This window comes from Podarcis erhardii (assembly GCF_964252035.2).
Source record: "Podarcis erhardii genome assembly, chromosome: 16".
Taxonomy (NCBI): Eukaryota; Metazoa; Chordata; class Lepidosauria; order Squamata; family Lacertidae; genus Podarcis; species Podarcis erhardii.
The window spans coordinates 16,358,526-16,377,649 of NC_138514.1; the positions used below are offsets into that span (position 1 = coordinate 16,358,526).

General features: G+C 44.7%; 1 protein-coding gene across 9 annotated transcripts in view; it reads right to left on the reverse strand.

The window, feature by feature from the left end:
* Window positions 1-6,684: 6,684 nt before the first annotated feature.
* The window catches only part of NCAM1 (neural cell adhesion molecule 1), a 222,811-nt gene continuing 210,371 nt past the window's right edge, over window positions 6,685-19,124 (reverse strand). For 5 of the 9 annotated variants that reach the window (XM_081844365.1, XM_081844363.1, XM_081844366.1 and 2 more), the window contains 4 exons: window positions 11,616-11,823; window positions 11,245-11,361; window positions 9,345-10,115; window positions 6,685-7,800 (listed from right to left, as the gene is read on the reverse strand). In XM_081844365.1, the coding sequence (XP_081700491.1) occupies window positions 7,677-7,800; window positions 9,345-10,115; window positions 11,245-11,361; window positions 11,616-11,823 (1,220 nt within the window). In that variant the 3' untranslated portion in view covers window positions 6,685-7,676. The remainder of the gene's footprint in view (window positions 7,801-9,344; window positions 10,116-11,244; window positions 11,362-11,615; window positions 11,824-19,124) is intronic. The other 4 variants (XM_081844370.1, XM_081844369.1, XM_081844371.1 and 1 more) reach the window with 1 other exon arrangement.

Here is a 19,124-nt window from a genome sequence, read left to right on the forward strand (position 1 = left end):
GAAGCCTGAACATCCGAAAAGGGAACTGGAGATTGATGAGTATCTAAAGAAAAACACTCAAATCCAATATGGTGTTTTTCAGCCTGTTTTGTCACAGAGATCAGCCCAGCTCTAGAGATGCCAAACCTGGAATTTGATCTACAACACCATAAATTTAGGTCAACATCTTCCAGGCGCTTGCATTAATCTTTAGGAGGAGGCGGGAGTCACTCTCACAGTTCATTTTGATGCTCACTGAAGAGCAGCAGGTCGGGCACAGTTGCCTAGAACAACACAGGGTGTTAGAGGAGTGCATAGGAAAGATTATTATTTATGGTGCTTGTGTGGCTTTGTTAAAATTATTTCTGTAGTGTCTTCTGTAAAGAAATTTGACAGTTCTCTGGAGAGCTTCTGCAGCCTTCCTACTGGAGGACAGCAAAAACAACACAACTCTTGAGAAGTGCAAAGGAGCCACCTGCGAGATAAGGGCCAACCCAGAACAAAAACCTCTCTTTTTGAGACTGCCTTTTTAAAAAAGTCTGAGGATGTACTAACTGGGGATGGGGGGGAATATAGAGCACTGTTGCATACTTGTTTGAAAACATGCCCACCAGTGGGTGTAGGCAATACAGATAGCTGTTGCTTTAGATGCTCTTGCACAAAGATGTGTACAACTGCAAACCACTATGTACACTGGACACTGGAAAGACATTTCAGAGGCTACACATGTACACAGCCCAGGAGACTGTGTGAAATCTTGCAAATATAAACACCCAGTAATCATATCTTGCCACATCTGGGTGGAGCTGGGAAGTCCCGAGAGGCAGCAACTTCTATATATCAATTGGTTTGCCTCAAATGTAGTTAATAGTCAACTTAAGAGATCCTGAAGTTTTGCCCACTCTTGACATATTTTGCTATGCCTGGACTGAAGAGGGAGAGCATGTTATTTATGGAGTAGAACATAACAGAAAAACCACAGAGCTATAGTTAAAAGGTTTTCTAGGCTGGAGGAGGAGGCCGTGGTCCATGGGCCAGGTTTTAGAATTCGTCAGTCATGATGGCTTATTGCTTAATTAGACTAGCAGTTTATAGGAAGCCTTCTAGACGTATGCATGTATAATCTGGGACAGCCCAAAAGTTAGTTCTTCAGTGAAAAGTTGGTGAAACCACTCTCCTCTCTTCATAATTTGGTTGCCAGTGCTTACCAATGACTTCTGCAATTTAGACTGGCTCCACTCCATGAGCCTATTAGTTCCAAGACAGAACTGCCAGATTCATAGGTCTGAATCCAAGGGACAAATAAATAGGCAATGTTTACAAGATTCATCTCCAAAGCAGAAGCCAGGTCAGAATGACCTTAAGTCTGACTCACCATGGCTATTATTGCAGTTCTGAAGAGTTGGTAGCATAGGACACATGCCATTTCTGCAGGCCCATACAATACATACTGCTGTAAATGTTTTTTTCAGAGTTCATAGAATCATAGAGTTGGAAGAGACCACAAGGGCCATCGAGTCCAACCCCCTGCCAAGCAGGAAACCCTGCCAGGTTACACCTCAGTAATGGACTATCAAGGGCTGGTGTAAGTACAGCTGTTGATGGTGTCACCTGATGAACCAAAGGCATCCTTTTGTCAATTTTTAAGCATTCAATTTGCTTTCTGGTGGGTCGTCTTCACCTCCCCTCTGAAAATGAACAGCAGCTGGGGGAGTCTCTCACCTCCAGGATTTGCTTATGAAAAGTGCACCATAATTGAGCTTGTCAAAAAGGGCTTTGATTAATGTGCTCGATGAAGCCAACTTAGATTAGAAACTTAATATCCCCAGAGAGTTTGTGTCTTTCCATGTGAGGATGTTAAGTTCTGATTAAAAACAAACAAGCCTTGCAATGCTACAGACCCATGATCTGATTCAACTCAGGAAAGGCTTAAATGCAAGGAATTCAGAGGAGCCACTTGATGTGAATGTTTTGCTTCAGGAAAGTTTGATGCTGCCCCTCCCCAATGATTTCTATCTAACCAAACATCCCATGAGTGCTGAGATGTAGCTGGAAGTGATCCTGCAAACACACGATTAAACCATTGTTCGGTTTTGCCTTAAAACTAACGGGCAACAGAAATTTGTTGGAGAAAAGGAGGGTTCTCACGACTCTCAATGGGCTGATTCTATAAGGCAACTTCTTCCTATAACTTTCACAATCTAAATGATGGTTTCCCTCACAGACTGTCTGTGTTAGCTAGCAATCACCAACAGGACTTCCTTATCCCAGTCCAAACGTAACCCCCCCCCCCAACACTGTTGGTTTCCAACATTCAGCTGTAATTATTAAGTGATGTGAGGAAGATGGATGTGTGAATCACTGGTGCTTTTCCTTCCCATCTCAGCCTATGTGTCTAGACCATCAAAAACCACTGTCAAGAAAGTCAAGATGACTCTCTTAATAAGGAAAAGGAGCCTGTCAGAAAAGAAATCCTGCTTCCGCGCCACCTGGGCCATCAGTTGGAAAACATACTTTGGAAAGCATCAAAGCACCATGGAACCTATGCTAGAGATGTGGAAGGACTGGAGATGTAATCCAGCAATATCTTAACTCTATTCTGGCTATGGGAGGCGGGTGGAGAGATTGCTAGGGATTGAACCTGAGACTTTCTGAATACCTACAATATTCCCAGCTATCATTTGCCGGTAAAATGCAAAAATCCTGTTTACGAGCTTCACAAAGCTGCCGCCGATATAAACACAACAGAGGGCTAGACAATGTAAAAACTTTTTTTTTTTTTTGGTAATTTTTATTTGAACACAAGTATTCTGACAGAATGCAAAGTCAAAATTCTCCGTTAGTATCAGTATTTACATTGGTGAGAATGGAAATAAAGGTGGTATTCCATGTTTCACTCGGTAAAAAGTTTTTTGTCTTTTGTTTTGTTTTTTATAACAAGAGAGAAGGCCCCTAAAACAGGGAATGCTGGGTAGGGATGTGAATGGAGGACTGAGAACCACTATCACCATTGCCTAAGTGAACCCCCAGGGGTCTGAAGACATCCACAGAAAAAGGGGGAGAAATAAAATAAAATCCACACAGTTGTTGTTGTTGTTGTTTTAAAAAAAGACTCCATGGTAAAACTCAAGCAAGAAAATGTGCTATTTTTTCCTAATACATTGCATGAAATACATGTTTACCGTACTACGAGAAGCTGGGTGGTTATATAGATATATATGTATGACGCATACATATATAAATATGCACATCGTAAACAGTGTATTGTTGGTCCCTATTCAAAGGTCTGTGTCTGCTCGAAAAATAAAATAAACAGGTATAAAAATAAAATTAATGTGAAGACACCTTTAAAAATTCATAAGAGAGAATGTTGCTTCTAAATTTAAAACAAAACTCTTTCGCTGCCAAAGGAGGAACGAACAACATATTGGCAAGAGTGAATAGGCAGAGAGATACTGATCGCCATTCCCCTCACCAAGAAATAAAAGTCTGCTTCACCGAGAGCTCTGGGACAGGAAGGAGGGCTACCGATGTAAAGTGGAAACGCTCCCCTGCCAAAGAGCTCTTAATGAAGCAGCCACGGCCTCTTGCCGCCATGGCAACCATGCTGAGAAATGCCTGCCTGGTGAGGGGAAAGAGGGCAAAAATGGCGGCCATCTTGGTCAGTTTGTGAGGGAATTTGTGAGGCTTTGCTCTTGCTCAGGAAGGCTCAACTGACATCAAAGCCCTTTGAAAGCCACAGGAGTCTTTCCAGGGATGTCGACTGGGCTTTAGCTCAGGCCTCAAGATGGCAGCCAGGCTTTGATTTATGTTCCCACAGGTTCATACGGCACCCTTTGCCTGTGTGGGCCCCCCTGGGAGAGGCTATTGGCAGATTATGGTAGCATAAGCCTCCTGTTAGCCACTCGTCGCTTAGTGGGAAATATAACATATGAGGTATGAGGCAAGAGTTGGTTGGCGACAGTATTTTGCAGGCCCTCACAATGGCCAAGGGACCAAGGGACGCCATTCTTGCTATCTTCCGAACAATAAATCCCTGCCCATTCATTTCCCTCTGGGGAGGAAAAAAAGTCCATGTCAGAACATTACGGGGGGGGGGGGTATATTTACATCCTTTAACAAAATAAATTCCTCGAAGGGCTAGAGTTCCCCTCCCCACTTTATACCTTCATAAACAAGTCCCCCACCCAGGCACACAGTAGAGGCTTGGACGCCACAGGCGCTGGGTGCGCGTGCACATCGATATAAAGGCAGCCTCCATTTCCACCCCCATGAGCTGAAGAGAAAAAACAAAAACAACAAGAAAGCAGCCCCCACCCTGCCCCCACATTTAGCAAAATGACAAAGACTCTTGGTTTTTCACAGTTGGGAATGATAACTGAGAGATGCCACATTGACGGACTGCGCACATGAGATTATTATATCAAAAGGCGTGGCTTCATTTTGCTTAGGCCGGACTGCAGTCTCCCCCCACTGCCACCTCCTCCCTCCCTTCCTTTGCCCCCCACATTGACCTTAGCGCAAAGGAATGCTATAGATCACATTCAATTTTGCAGGTTATATATATATATATTTAAAGCAACCTTTCCCAGCCTGGTGGCCTCCAAAAGGTTTGGGCTCTTTATTCCCATCAGCCCCAGTCAAGGATGATGGGAGTTGTAGCCCAAAAATATCTGGAGGGTACTAGGTCGTGGAAATCTTGATTTCAAGGCTACTTTTCTTCAGTCCAGAACAGTTGTATTCTCTTCGTTTTATGTATCCTGAAATTGGGGTTTCAATATTTGGAATTTTTCTCGATCACCCCGAACTATTCCCGCTACACCTTCTACACCCAAACGATGTGGAAGGTTTTCTTTCTTTCCGATTTTAAATTTTTTGATACTATGACAAAAAACACATTTCACACTAAGATATTCACGCACCCACAGTGCACAAGCTTGCAGATCTAATGAAATTCTTTTTTAAAAAATGGAAAAAAGATGGTTCTATACAAAGGGCTGGTCTCCTTCACCTCTACATCCTTTTTACCCACATCCCTGTTTGTACATTTATTTATTTTAAAAAGCAGCAAAGTCACAACTTTAAGCACAAGACCACTGCATGAACTCTGTAAATTCTGGGTGTGATCCCGAATAGAACAAGGGGGACCTAAGTTTCATACCGTGGTATGTGAGCAATGGGGCAAAAATGCTGAACATGAATATTCAGGTAAGAAAAGTTAAGAAGATCATTAAGTGCTTCAGAAATCAACTTAAATATCAGATCAAACCTCCCAGATCAGATTATTTGATGCATATTCTCTCTCTCTCTTAAAAACAACAACAAAAACCCTTGAATATTTGAATATTTCCTAACAACTTTGTAGAATCAGAAACTGGAGGATGGGGGGCGGTGGTCCTACTTTTCCAGCAGACCATTGGTGACTTTTGCCAGAAATGGATAAAAGACTGCCTCCATCCATATATTTTGTTGCATGCACAGAGACCAGGATCCTGCTCATTTCATTATCTTCGAAAGCTCTCGAGGGTACACCCTCTGTTGCAATCAGCTGAACTGAATGGGATACCCTCTGCTTTTATTGAGTTTTTTGAGTGCATCAGAGCCATATGAAGCTTTGCATCAGGGTGTGATTATGGAAACTGAATTCCTTTCAATGGGCTTTTTGAATCAGGATTGCACAGCAATGGTACTTAGTAGATTACCTCCACCTTGCCTCCTCTCCAAAATTATGCCAAACTCCTGTAAGTGGTGAGCTTCACTACATTTTAAACATTGTGTAGGCTGAAAGGAAGCCGTATCTGCAGCAATATATCTTAAATAAGGAGGGAGAGTGGGTAATTTTTAAAACTTACCTTCTGAGACCCGCCCTTAACTATACAACCTCCCCTTTGGCTTAACTAACCTTAGGGGGGGATTCCTGGAGAGGAAAGGGGAGATAATGCCTTAGAATAAGAAAAAGAAAAATAACTTACTTCCTGTATTCAGTTTTGACCCTGACTCCGCACCACCACTGAGCAAGTGCTGAAGTTCAAGCCAGTGACTTTTCTCTCAAAGGGGTAACATGTTCAAAAGCAAACAGCTTTGCGCATAATAGATCCTCCAATCTTGCACTACACATTTAAGCCTTTGGACACATGTGTAATGCAATGAAGCTTTGGACATTAAAGGTCTCATATTCCATGGACAGGAATTGGGGTGGACCCTGTAAAATTGGACTAAGCCAATCAAAGCAAATGGGGAACCATTCTGACCTTGAGATTTGATCCTTGTGAGAGATTTGGAGCTGCCTGGAGCTGAACCATCGTGGCCCAGCAGCCTGGTCCTAAAAACACCCTGGAAAAAGCCACCTTTCCCAGTGTCCTAAATTGCAGATATTGTGCTGATGCTTTTCAGAACTTCACTCCTCTATTCACACACTTAAAGTTAAACTCATGCTCATCAGTAGGGTACCCTGAAGCAGGACACTGATTGGACTTTACGTGGCCCATTTGTATAAAACGGAGGAAAAGGGTAAGGGTTTGCTTATTTTTCTTACTCCAGTAAGAAATAAAAAAATGATAATAATTAAAAAAGAAAGAAAAGACAAAAGGGGAAACACCTACTGTAAACATCCATTATTTCAAAATGTCTCCCTTTGCAAAGCAAGCATGCTGATCAACCTACTATCTATATAGCCTGTTTTTACTTTCTCTCTCTCTCAGTCTCTCTCTCTCAGTCTCTCTCTCTCTCTCGCAATCTCTCTTTAAAAAAAGGCAGCTATTTTACATAGACATTTAAACACAACAAAAGTTTTAAAAAACGTTTTGTCGACTGTAAACACTGGAAGAAAATAAAGTTGGCAAAACCAAATTAAACAAAAAACAAAACAAGGAATACTGCACTTTGAAATATAAACTCCAAAACTGCCCAAAGGCATTCTTCCTAAAATGAAACATGTTGGAATTATCAGCTGTACCAAAAGGGGGCGCAATCGGCCAAAAACGTCTTCCACGCAAGCCCCATTTAAATGAACACCCACGAGTACCCTGCACACTTCCCGTTCGTTCCAGAGGGCTCTGCGCAACAGACGCTGATGGGGGATTGCCCCTTTAGAAAGGAGAACAGAATTCAGTCAGGAAGGGCAAACACACTTTGCGTACAGGACAAATTCAAAGTGAACCAAATAAAAATAAAATGGGGAGGAGATAACTTACTTCAAAGAGTTTACAGGTTTTTCTCAACTCGGCTGAAAAGTATAAAAATAAACGATCTGCGACTGGCCACCCCAGTCTGCTCAGCCTGGCAGAGCCAAGTCTGGCTTCCTAATTCTGTTCTGAATCTCCTAAACATGATGCAGTTGGGTTTTTTGTTTTGTTAACTCTGCATGGATATTTCGCAAGGGCCCTGGTATCCTAGTGGGGTTATGGGCTTATCCTTGTAGAAGACAAAGAAGTAAAACATTTCGTTTCTTAAAAGCAAGTGCACATAAAATAAAATTCTTCCTACAAACCTAAAAAAAACAAAAACAAAAAAAACAAAAAAACCCACCACAATTCCCCCATTGTATGCATTTTTTTTTGTCTGTTTTCTTTTTAAAAAAGGCAAAGACATTAGAGGGATGAGATGTGTGTTGTGTGTTTTAAATGCTCAGGTGAAGTTGTTTGTTCTGTCAATTTTTTTAATTTTTTTGTTTTGTTTTGTTTCGGCTCAGTTGCCCATCATGCTTTGCTCTCGTTTTCATTTGTTTGTGTGGCTTCATTGGGTACCGTCTTGACTTCTGCTGCGGGGGCTGTCTTGGCTTCTGTGGCTTGAATTGCAGACTTTTCATCTACGGGGGTTTTCCTGTTGGGAAAGTCACCAAATATTGTGGATTAAACGAAGGCTGGTAGCTGCCCTTTCAACAAAACTTGGTGCCTGAGAAAGGAGAAGCCCTCCATGCTAGAGTTTATGCTTCTCAAGACTGCGACAAAAAAGCAGGATGCAAGCCCTCTCCCCCCCCCCCCCAATTTCTTTGCCTCAGCCAGTTGACTGCAAAATACAACCACCTAGCAAGTCTTGGGATGAAGGAGAAACGTCCTTTGGTTTGCATTTTTAAGCTAACTATATATACTAACACATGGATTGAAATGTCAGAAATTGCTTCATTTGGAAGTTTTAAACTTCTTACCCCCTTTACTATTTGTGTGCTGACAAAAAGAATATTCTCAACCATTTATGAAATGTATAAATGTCCAACAATACTAAAATATGATTAACAATAGAATTAGAATGTTCTCAACACAACCCCCAGCAGCAGAGATACCTTCAGAGACACATGGCAAGCCCTTGGGTGACTCCTACTCATGGCCTGGGTTTTGTCCTAAAAATGGTTTCTTGATAGAAATAAGGCTGCCATTTCAGTTTCTGAAATTTTGGGAACTGTGCTTCTCATGGTTAATTGAATATGTGATTTAAGGTTTCCTAAGGCCTCAAAACGAAACTGGAAGGGTTCTGAAGCCAAGTTCATCCCTACTACCCACCACTGGTCCTTTTTTACTCCTCCGTGTGAACCGTGTTTTACCCCTCTGCTGCAACTAGAACCAAGTGAGGAATTCAGCCACATTGGCATGTTGTACAGGAACTTCTCCACCTTAAAACCGGGGCCCAAGCAATCCTCTCCATTATCGGTATTGTCCTCTAGCGTTGCCTGGTTCAATCATGCTGGCTACTTTGCTCCAGGGAAAAGGCGGAAGAAAGCTTAACACATACCCAGTTGACAGAGATGTGGGAACCCATGGCTCTCCAGATTTTGTTAGGGTACAGCTCCATTGGCTATACTAGGTACAGCTGATGGGAGTTAAAGAGTCCAACACCATTTAGAGGGCCACGGGTTACCCACCCCTGTGACAGAATCTCCCACTTAGAGGAAAGTCATCTCTTCTAAATATCCAAATGTTAAGGCCTTCCAGCTGTAACCTTGCAAAAAAATAGACTACCCTCACGTCCATCCCTTATTTGTAGATGCCATTTGGCAGCAAAATTATTATCCCGTGACAAGTTGTAGCAAACAATTTGCTTCTTAGAAGCTAAAGGTGACTCCATCCTGGGTGCCTTCCAACTGAATCCCCTAAGCTGGAATCCGATGGAGGTGTTGAGATAACTTAGGAGATGAGGAAAGGAGCTTACAACAACAAAATCTGGAGACTACTGCTTGATCACAGGCCCAAAGACACCCGGATTCTAAACTTTCTGTTATGGTTGGCTGGTTAAATAGACAGGTTAGCTTGCTTAGAGAAAGAGCCAGGTTAATTCGTAACACACACACAGAAGTGGAGCAAAAAGCACGGCACAGCACGGACAAGAGACACAGCACACGAACAAGCAGGGTTTAAAGTGGGGAGGCATACTCTGTCTTTGCAGGCGCTGCCGATGCAGAACTCTCCGGGCCGGAGGAAGCTGCTTGGCCTGCAGGTGCAGTGGCAGGAGCCGCCGTGCCCAAGGCAGCAAAAACATCCTTGGCAAGATCAATGTCTGGGGTCTTGAAGGTCCCTTCGTCCATTTTAAAGTCCTCATTCTGAGTAGCATTTGTGGTGCCCCCCGTGGCAGCCTCGCCTTTCTGGTTCACGGCATTCTTGGCTGCCTCTGTTGGAGTCTTCGCCGCGCTGGGCTGCGTGGCTTCCTTTTCTGGACTTTTGGCGCTGGAGGCCTCCTGCTTTGGCTCTGAAGAGGCTGGAGAGCTAGCGGGGTTTGGGGGCTGTGGGGCAGGGGATTTGCTGGCAGCAGCAGAGCCCTTGGGAGCCTCGGGCGCTTTTGTGGTGGAGCTGGGGCTCAGCACTGCCCCTTGGTTGGTCAGGACGCCAGACGACAAGTTGCCAGTGGCCGGGGCGGAAGTAGGAGTGTCGCTGAGGTCAACCAGGGGAGCCACTTTAGGCGTGGAGGTGGGTGGGGGCGAAGTCGCCGAGGCCGCTTTCGAAGGCGTCCCCTGATTGGGAGCCACGGAATTGGAGTCGGGCATGGGCGTGGCCGGCAGAGTGATGCTGGAGGTGAGGGTGGTAGTCTCACTGGTGGGGCTATTCTGAGCGGTGGCAAAGGTTTCAGTGATAGTGTCAGAGTTAGTGGTGACTGTGGTGACAGATGGCATCATATCCTCGGTGGCTGCCGTGGTGTCGGCAGGGTGCCTGTGGGGATGAAAGGAAGTAAAAGGCGGGGGGAGGAGGGGAAATAAAAGAGAGAAACAAGACAATGAAAGCCATGAAAGCAGCAGGCGGCTGGGTGAGTCAATGCAACTGCAGAAACAACATGCGGTTATTTAACACAGAGAGAGGAGGAAGAAGGAAGACATGGAGGCAAGAAGAGCACCGAGCCTTTGGACATGAGGCTGACCATATTAGGAAGACCCTGAAGAATAAGGGGGCACATCCTTGGTATCAGAGGAGGCTGTTTGAAGAGAGCACCTGCCTTGACCCCAGGGCTTTTTTTTCTAGAAAAAGAGGTGGTGGAACTTGCTGAGCAAGTATGGGGAGCACCCACCTTCTCTTCTTTGCCCCAGCTGCCACTTTTGGTGACACTGCTGCCAACCTCCACTTCCGGCGCACAGCCACAATCGCTGCGCCAACACAATTGCTGCAGCAACCCAATGGTCACGACACACAGCCCCAGGTGCCATGCCACCTGCTGGCAAACAGTCCCAACCTAAAGAGGTGCCAGAATGTACCTAAGAGGTACCAGAACTCAGTTCTGGTGAGTTCCGGCTGGAAAAAAAGCCCTGCTTGACCCTTTCTGGGTCACAATGAGATTCGCAGCACATCCTCCAAAGATGCAAATCTGCCTGAACAAACTTAACTCCTCCTTTGGGAATGGTCAGCAGCTGTACTTCATGCATTTCATTGCCATTTAATCCCAATTTTCACATTCCATTCCTCCACCACCACAGCCCAATATAAAATTGCCAACTGAGAATAATGCTTCAGATATTCGATGGAGTGGACTCTAGTCCACGAAAGCTTTGCCACAATGAAGTTTTTAAGGTGCCATGAGAACTTTTCTTCTCTTTGGAAACATATTATTATTACTCCTATCCACCACTTCCTCAGGATTGCTCAGCTTTCCTTCCCCCTAGTTCTCACTCCATGTGAATGAGCTGTTCTCTCTCTCTCTCTCTCTCTCTCTCTCTCTCTCTCTCTCTCTCTCTCTCTCTCTCTCGTAAACACACAGAGTTGTCTTTCACACAATGGAGCCTAAAGAGGGGCTCTGCTCCCCTTTCCTCTTCAAGGACACACCCAGGGGGCTTCGACATTCACAACATACTCTGGCTCCGTTAGCGGCGTGGTTTCATTAGGTTCCGTGTGTTTCCCTCCGTCGTGGTTCGGGGTCCGTTCCTCCTCTGTCCGCACTTCCACAATGGGCTCTTTTGATTCATCTTTCCTGTAAGGGAGGAAAGGAAGCAGGGTTAGTTCAATCCCCAGCACCTCCCAATTTAAAAAATATCAGCTAGCAGGACTGCGAAAGATCCCCTGCAGCTTTTACCATCTTACTATGGGAGGGGTAGATGGGAGAAAGGATGGTCTTTCTCAACATGGGAAGTGCAGACAATTTTCCATTCCATTTCTTTCTTGGAGCAATGTGCAATGTAAATACAACTATATTTATGTATGTATAATGAAAACAAAATTACTCACGAGAAGGCAGCCTTGCCCTCTTCCATGTCCTTGCCTTTTGCCCCAGGACCGGATTTGCCACACAGGTTGACTGCGATGCACATCAGGAGGCCACACTTGTTCAAGAAGTAGCAGGTGACATCCACAGCCACCAGCAGGAGGACAAAGACCACAATGAGGATGCCCACAATGGCAGCAGTGCCCAGTCCTGCAGTAGGGCTTGTGCTAGCTTTAGAGGCCAAGAGAGAAAAGGGAGAAAACATAGAAGTTTGCAAGTCGGGATGAACATTTTTCTTTTAGCACAGACATGCTTCTATCTAATTTCCTGTTTGAACAAGTGAAGCATCGTCGGTGTAAGGAATACTTCATCTCCTTCCAGAACACCCCTTTTCACCGACAGAGAAATGTCGTCACTAGAAAGCAAAACAGTTGCCCTCCTCGCCTCCATTAATAAATCCAACGTGTGTTTGTGTGTAAGAAAAATGCTGTTTGTAGAATTATTGTTTTTTGCAACCCCCACCCCCACCCCAATAAAACAGATTCTATTTATCCAAAAGAAATGGCACTTCACTCAATTTCACTCTTTGGACATAGCCTAAAACATGCACCAGCAACGCAGAAGCTAAGAATCCTGTAATACTCTTATCAAGTTGCATTCAGAACAATTAAGAGGCCACCTAGTGGCTATTAGCCAACGCAGTCTGAAACCCATCCTCCATTTTCAAATGCAACATTGGAAGCTGGCAACTTACTCCTATCATGCATCTCACAAGCAGAGTGAATTATAGGAGTTTAGCTGGACTTTGGTTCTCAATATAAGGTTTTCTCTTGACCAGGTGTGGGGAACCTTTGGCCTTCCAAATCCTGCTGACCTACAAGTCCCATCAGCACCAGCGAGCATGACCAATGGACAAGGAACATGGGAGTTGTAGTTCAACATCATCTGGAAGACTACAAGTTCCTCACTGCTGTTCTTGACATATAATGCAACCAAACACTTTCTAGAAATAACCTATCCTGGGCATATAGTCGTCAATCTGCAAAGTGGTGTCCTTAGTTAGCCCAGGCGCCTTCTACCTTGTGTATATGTAAGGAGGACGCAAGAAACGCCCTATAACAAAGAACAGGGTTGCAGAGCCTGTGGAAGCCCTCCCAAAATTGTTGGATTCCAACTCCCATCAACCCCAGTTAGTATGCTCAAGTTCAGAAATGCTGGGAGCTGGAGTCCAACCATGTCTAGCAGGCCCTAAGTTTATCATCCCTTGCTAAGAACAATTTTACATGTTCCAAGATTGCATATAACACTGCTCAAGAGAACTTAGCTGGCTGTTGGAAACATTTTTATTTCAGCTAGCTGCCTTTTGACCAGTGGCATAGCTAGTTGCTTGGGTGCCCGGTGTAGCATGCGTCTCACAGCTGGGGGGGGGGGGGCGAGCTGCTCATGGGGGCGGGGCACACTGCGTGGAGCCTCTCTGCAGCCTCCCCCTCAGCTATAGGACGGCTGAGGAAGAGGTGGTGGACAGACGCAAGCTCCACGCTGCTGTTTGAGGCAGCGCCAAGCCTGCAGGCGCTCAAGCCACCACGTCACTCCCAGGAGAGACACGTGGCTTGGGCATGCTGCAGGCCCCGTGGTAAGTGCCAGCCCCTGTGATGTGGTACCCAGTGCCAGCCACATTTTGTTGCGTTTGTTAACTGAGCAAAAGTGTTTCGTGAGCTCAATTATTTTTTTTAAAAAACCTCATTTTTTGTCATTTTGTCACACCCCCCCCCCCAGTGATAACACCTGGGGCGGCCCGCACCTACCACACACCCCTTCCTCCGCCACTGCTTTTGACATGTGGTGACATTAGGGTCTACTGCTTAAAATTATTATTACATTATTCTTTCCAAAATTGGTAGTTTAGTGGTGCCTTTTAATTTCTTGCCACTTTGCATTTACTAATGCTTTCTCCTTGATTGCTGTTTCATTATGTATGCAGCTTGGTAGTTTTCAAAGCAGTGGGGCAAAATACTAAATAACAACAGGACATTGTAACACAGCAACCCACCTTTAAGTTTCTGAACACTGGACTGGGAACGTGCAGAGACCACCTACGTATTGGTAATAGTTTTAATGCCAGACGGCTTTTCTCTTAACTTTGCTATGTTGCAACAGGGCAGGAATTGACCAGAAGAAAAAAATAATTAAAAAAGGCTAAACTGAAAGTTGACCTGGTAAATTTCTCAGCAGGTAAATCCAGTTAACCCCTCAGGAAGTGGGATTTCCTCTTGCCATAGATGGAATTACCTACAATGCAATCAAACCCCTCCTTGGGAAAATAAGAATACCTTCGTTTTCCAGAAACACCCTAATCCTGGGAAACCAGGCCTAAGCATGCAAAAGCACCATGCATGAGGCATAATTTTAGTAATCTTAACCCCAAAATTTATAACTGACCAGGGAGGGGTAAGCTTTTAAGAGTCGTGTGTAGTACACAAACACCATGAGCCCCCAGACAAACATGTAACAGAAGTGTTGAACAAACTGGCACAGAACTAGCCCTCTGAATTATTTAATTAAACTATCAGTTAAATATACATCTGAATAGTAACTAATGCTAACATATGCAACCCATACTAGCATAATGATCCAAGTGAAGGATTGTAGTCAACTAAATTCTGCTCAGGGTAGAAGAGAAGAGTTTGGATTTGATATCCTGGTTTATCACTACCCGAAGGAGTCTCAAAGCGGCGAACATTCTCCTTTCCCTTCCTCCCCCACAACAAACACTCTGTGAGGTGAGTGGGGCTGAGAGACTTCAGAGAAGTGTGACTAGCCCAAGGTCACCCGGCAGCTGCATGTGGAGGAGCGGAGACACGAGATTACGAGACTACCGCTCTTAACCACTACACCACAGTGGCTCTCAACCACACTGAAATTAATGAACCTAAGTTAGTCATATCCACTAACTTCAATGGGTCTGAATCTGTTCATGCAGATTGGCTCCTTCAAAGGAAACTTCCCTTGGAAGTCGAACGGAATCCGTTCCGGAATTCCATTTGACTTCCAAAATGTTCAGAAACCAAAGCACGGCTTCTGATTGGCTGCAGGAAGCTCCTGCAGCCAACTGGGAACTGCGGAAGCCCCATCAGACGTTCAGCTTCCCAAAATAGTTTGCAAACTGGAACAGTCACTTCTGGGTTTGTGGCATTCGGGAGTCAAAATGTTCAAGAACTAAGCTGTTCGAAAACCAAGGTACAATTGTTTTTGGAATCCCTTTTTGTTTCTTTGCTCCATGCTGTCTCCAGAATGGCACTCAGGGGACCACTACTGGGGAACACGGTATCAACCTAAGATAGACTGCTGGTCTAACCCACCATAGCAATACATACATTTTTTTGACCCAAGACTGGAATGAAGGCTTTGGGAATGATGAAGTGCAACCTCTATCCCTTGGTCCAGGGCTCAACATGTCACCTTGGAAAGCTCTGATGGAGGCAAAGTTTTCACAGGTGATAACATCTTTCACTGCACATCAGCCAACCAGGACAGAGTCTCTTTGCGGCAAGATTGCTCTTGCTTTTATTGGCCTTTGTCAGCCCTTATTAATGTGTCTTGCAGTTATTATCATGTTTTACAGATGAGGTTCAAGAGGAGACAACCAAAGTCCTACAAATCTATCCACTTTCCTAACCCCATGGTTCTGTTCTTTTTCCTGTTTTTATTCTGAAATGCATCTCACCACTTGGAGAGTCTAAAATTAATTTTGGGCCTGAAGCATGTGCAGTTTGCTGCAATATCCCACTCATATCCCAATCTCTCTCTCTCTCTCTCTCTCTCTTCTCTCTCTCTGGCCTTCTATGTTATCAAGGTATACACATGCACTGCTGAAGCACTGCAAAAAAGCCAAATTGGATGTGATTGTCTGATTGCATCTCAGTTCTTTCTCACAGTAAGAATTTTGCTAGAATCATATGCACAAGCATACTGTCTGCTTTAAAAAAAACACCCAGTGCACATGTGCATTGTACAGAGCTCTGATCACCCCACCTCAGCCCGAGCCTCTGCTGCCCTCTCAAGATGAAGTTCCATTAAGAAGTCCCATATTAACCACAATCTCTCCCCAGCAAAGTCAAAGCACTGTGCTTCTCTTTTTTGCTTTGGCTGGTGAAGTCTGACGTTTGCATCAGAAGTCCATTAAGCGCTTTGCAGAATGCTTGCGCCAGCCAGATCAGCTCTCTGCCAAGATACATAATTAAACAAATTCATCACCCTTGGTTCTTGCAAGGAGAGGGAGGGGGCGCCATACGCATTCCCTCTTGTAATGTATTCTAAATTCACGCATGGATTATTCAGCTGTTAACAGTCTTCTCTCTCTTGCCAGCCATTGGAGGAGAAACTTTAGCAGAGACGTCAAATCTTTCCTTCTCCTCATCTCAAATTCCCATCTGGGAAATCCAAAAGAAGCAATTCTGAATGCCTGTGGTACACATTCACTCTTATATGGCACTTTAATTCTGGCCTAGGGACGGGGACAGAAGAGGCATTTAGTGAATGCCAGAGGGATCCCTGCCTTGGGGGAAGATCTCTGAAACAAGCAACATCCTTCTAGTTCGAACCGTGAAGGCTACATTTAGGAAAGGCTATTAACCATGAATGCTAAACTAAACCTCAATGTCCAATAGTATATATACCTTTTGCATACCCAATTCTTCTTGTATTCTTCAGTCATCCAACGAAGCTGAACATTGGGAGATTGAAAGCAGACAAAAGGAAGTACTTTTTCACACCGCAAACTATGGGATTTGCACCCACAAGCTGTAGTGAAGGCCTCCAACTTGGGCGAATTTAAAAGAGGTTTAGACAGACTCGTGGAGGATAACGCTATCAATAACTACTAGCCACAATGGCCATGTTCTGCCTCTGCTGTTGGGGATGTTAAGCTGCCGAATAATGCTAGGCCCTGGGAAACATGAGCAAGATTGCAGACTCCCCATAATGGGGCATCTGGATGGCCACTGGGAGAAAAGGATACTGGAGTAGATGGGGCTTTGGTTTGTTCCAGCACCCAGACTGTACTTATGGTGGTGGGGGTGAAACAGCAGGGATTGACTAAGCACTATCATACTCTGTTGGTCAGATTCTTGGAGGTATGTGGCTCTATCCTGGCAACACAATCCCAGACTATACAGACTGTGAGCCAGATCCAGAAAATACACTTATTCTGTGCTATGACTAACTGGTGCGGGGCATTAATTCAGAGGTTCAGAGAATGCTTGACCTATTGTCATTCTGTATTTTGGTAGGGTCTCTCTCCCTGTCCCACTTTATGCTTCATGTTCCTTTCTGGCTCCCTTGGGTGTTAGGTGGTTGAGGAACCACAGAAGCACATCTGGAGTTGGATATGAAGGTGAAAGCTGGACAGGGGCATCACTGGTTCAGCATCCACCTTTGAGATGAGACATTTGTGCAGCTCTTTCCACCTCAAATATGTAGGACGTTTTAACCAGCAGCTGGAGCAAATAAAGAAATCTGCAACAGGATGGAAGGAACAAGCATGGGAAAAGAGGACAGGAGGCAGGATCAGCAGGCTGCTAGCACGTATCTTGGATTAGAGTGGACCCCACCACGCTAGAAGATTTAGATTGGCTTCTGACGAATTGGAAGGCTAGGAGCCAACTGGGACCTCAAAATCCCCCAAAGAAATAGGGGAATATGTACAATTTCTTAAACCTTCTTAGTTGGCTGAGATTTCTGAATACAGGCCCTGTTCCTACAAGGGTGTAGTAAACACTGGACAAATTATGGGCCACACAAAACCATGTTCAAGGCAAAATGTTGAATGTACTCTCCTGTGCAAGATTAGAGACCTTCAATGTTAAGTGTCTTTCTCCTCTGTAGTGCAAAAGACTGAAGTACTGATCTGCCAACAGCAGAAGCTCTGCCAGGAGACCACCAAGGGTTCCAGAAGAAAGTGTCTGACAGGGCTGGGAAAGACCCGTTTTCTGAAACCATAGAGAGCCATGCTCAGTCAATGTAGACAACACAGAGCTAGATGGGCCAATCTTCTTACTCAGCATAAGGCAGCTATCTAAATGTTTCCAGAATAATCTGCACCTCAACCTGAAGTTGTTTCTTTCAAATCACAACCATTGCAAGCAGTTCTGCAAGCACCCAGTCCTTTAACAGGTTACTGGGATATCATTTCCAAGGATAGCCACTTCCTTATGATTCCTTTGCAAGTAACTTTGAGTGCTGTAACACAATGCCACACAACTTCCAAATGTCCAGACTGTTACTTTTTAAGATCAGCAAAACAACCACAACGAAATGCAGAAGGCTGAAATTTGAGATTGGATTATGTATGCAAAGTTTGAAACGAACACATTTCACCATCGAATGGCCAGTATCAGGAGTGTATAGATGCACGTAATGAGCAGTGAACCCACCACAGAAGCACACTAGTTGCATTTTGTACATATATACTATCTTCACTTCAGCTCAAGGGAAATTGTGTTTGTCCCTTTAGAAGGAGGAGCCAGCTCTAGACAGCACTAATTGGTGTGCTTGTGAGATGCCACAAGGTCACTGCCCACTCCTCATATTGCAGGGACATCTTCTCATTTTTTTAAGCAATTGATTTTAAAATCACATGATGGGCCACAGCGGAAACCTCCAGGTTTGGTCTCTGACATCTCCAGGGGTGGACTGGAAAGTCCTGAACCCAAAAGATCTGCTGACAAGAGTAACACTGAGCTGGACAGACCAATGATGTGACTTGACATAAGGCAGAATCCAGATAAATGACTGCTGCGTTAAAAAATAGTCAGAAAGCTTGCCTGAATCATGATGATAGAGGGACAAATTACATATACATAATCAGCCTTTGAATCATCATTAAGTATGTCTGTCATTGCAAAGTCAGGAGAAGCTGGGCTTGCTCCATGAGCAGTGGGCGGGCAAATGGCCCATCTCCTTTTTAAATATGCCTGTATATGCCATGCAGTAATTCTACAGAAGTGGGGAACCGCTGGCCCGGGTGCCAAACGCAGCCCTCCAAACACCTCTATATCCAGCCTTCAAGACTCTGTCCAGGCTGTACCTCCTCCACAGGCCCTGCCCTGCACCCTCTTTGACTGCTTATGCCTGGCAGAACTGTGCTCTTGAAATGTTAAAATACCTGTTGTTTGCCTGGATGGCAGATGGAGAGGTGTGTAAGGTGTTTGTGGGTATGTAGAAACCATTGACTTCTGTATGGCTGGAATGTATTCTACTGGACAGAGAACCACATCCATTGCTCTACCACACTTTGGCTCTGACCCACACCCCCTACTGCCATGTGGGTCTAACAGATGACAGGGCACAATCCATCACAAATATTTCTGGCGGAGCCCAACTGCCATTCATTTTCCTGTTCAGTGTAGCTGTGGCCAATCATGTCACCGGACTGTTGGGAGGTGAGAAGATTTACTTATTGTTGAATTGCAGGAATCTCAACTAAAGCATTCATGACAGATGGCCATCCAACCTCTGCTTAAAAATCTCCAGTT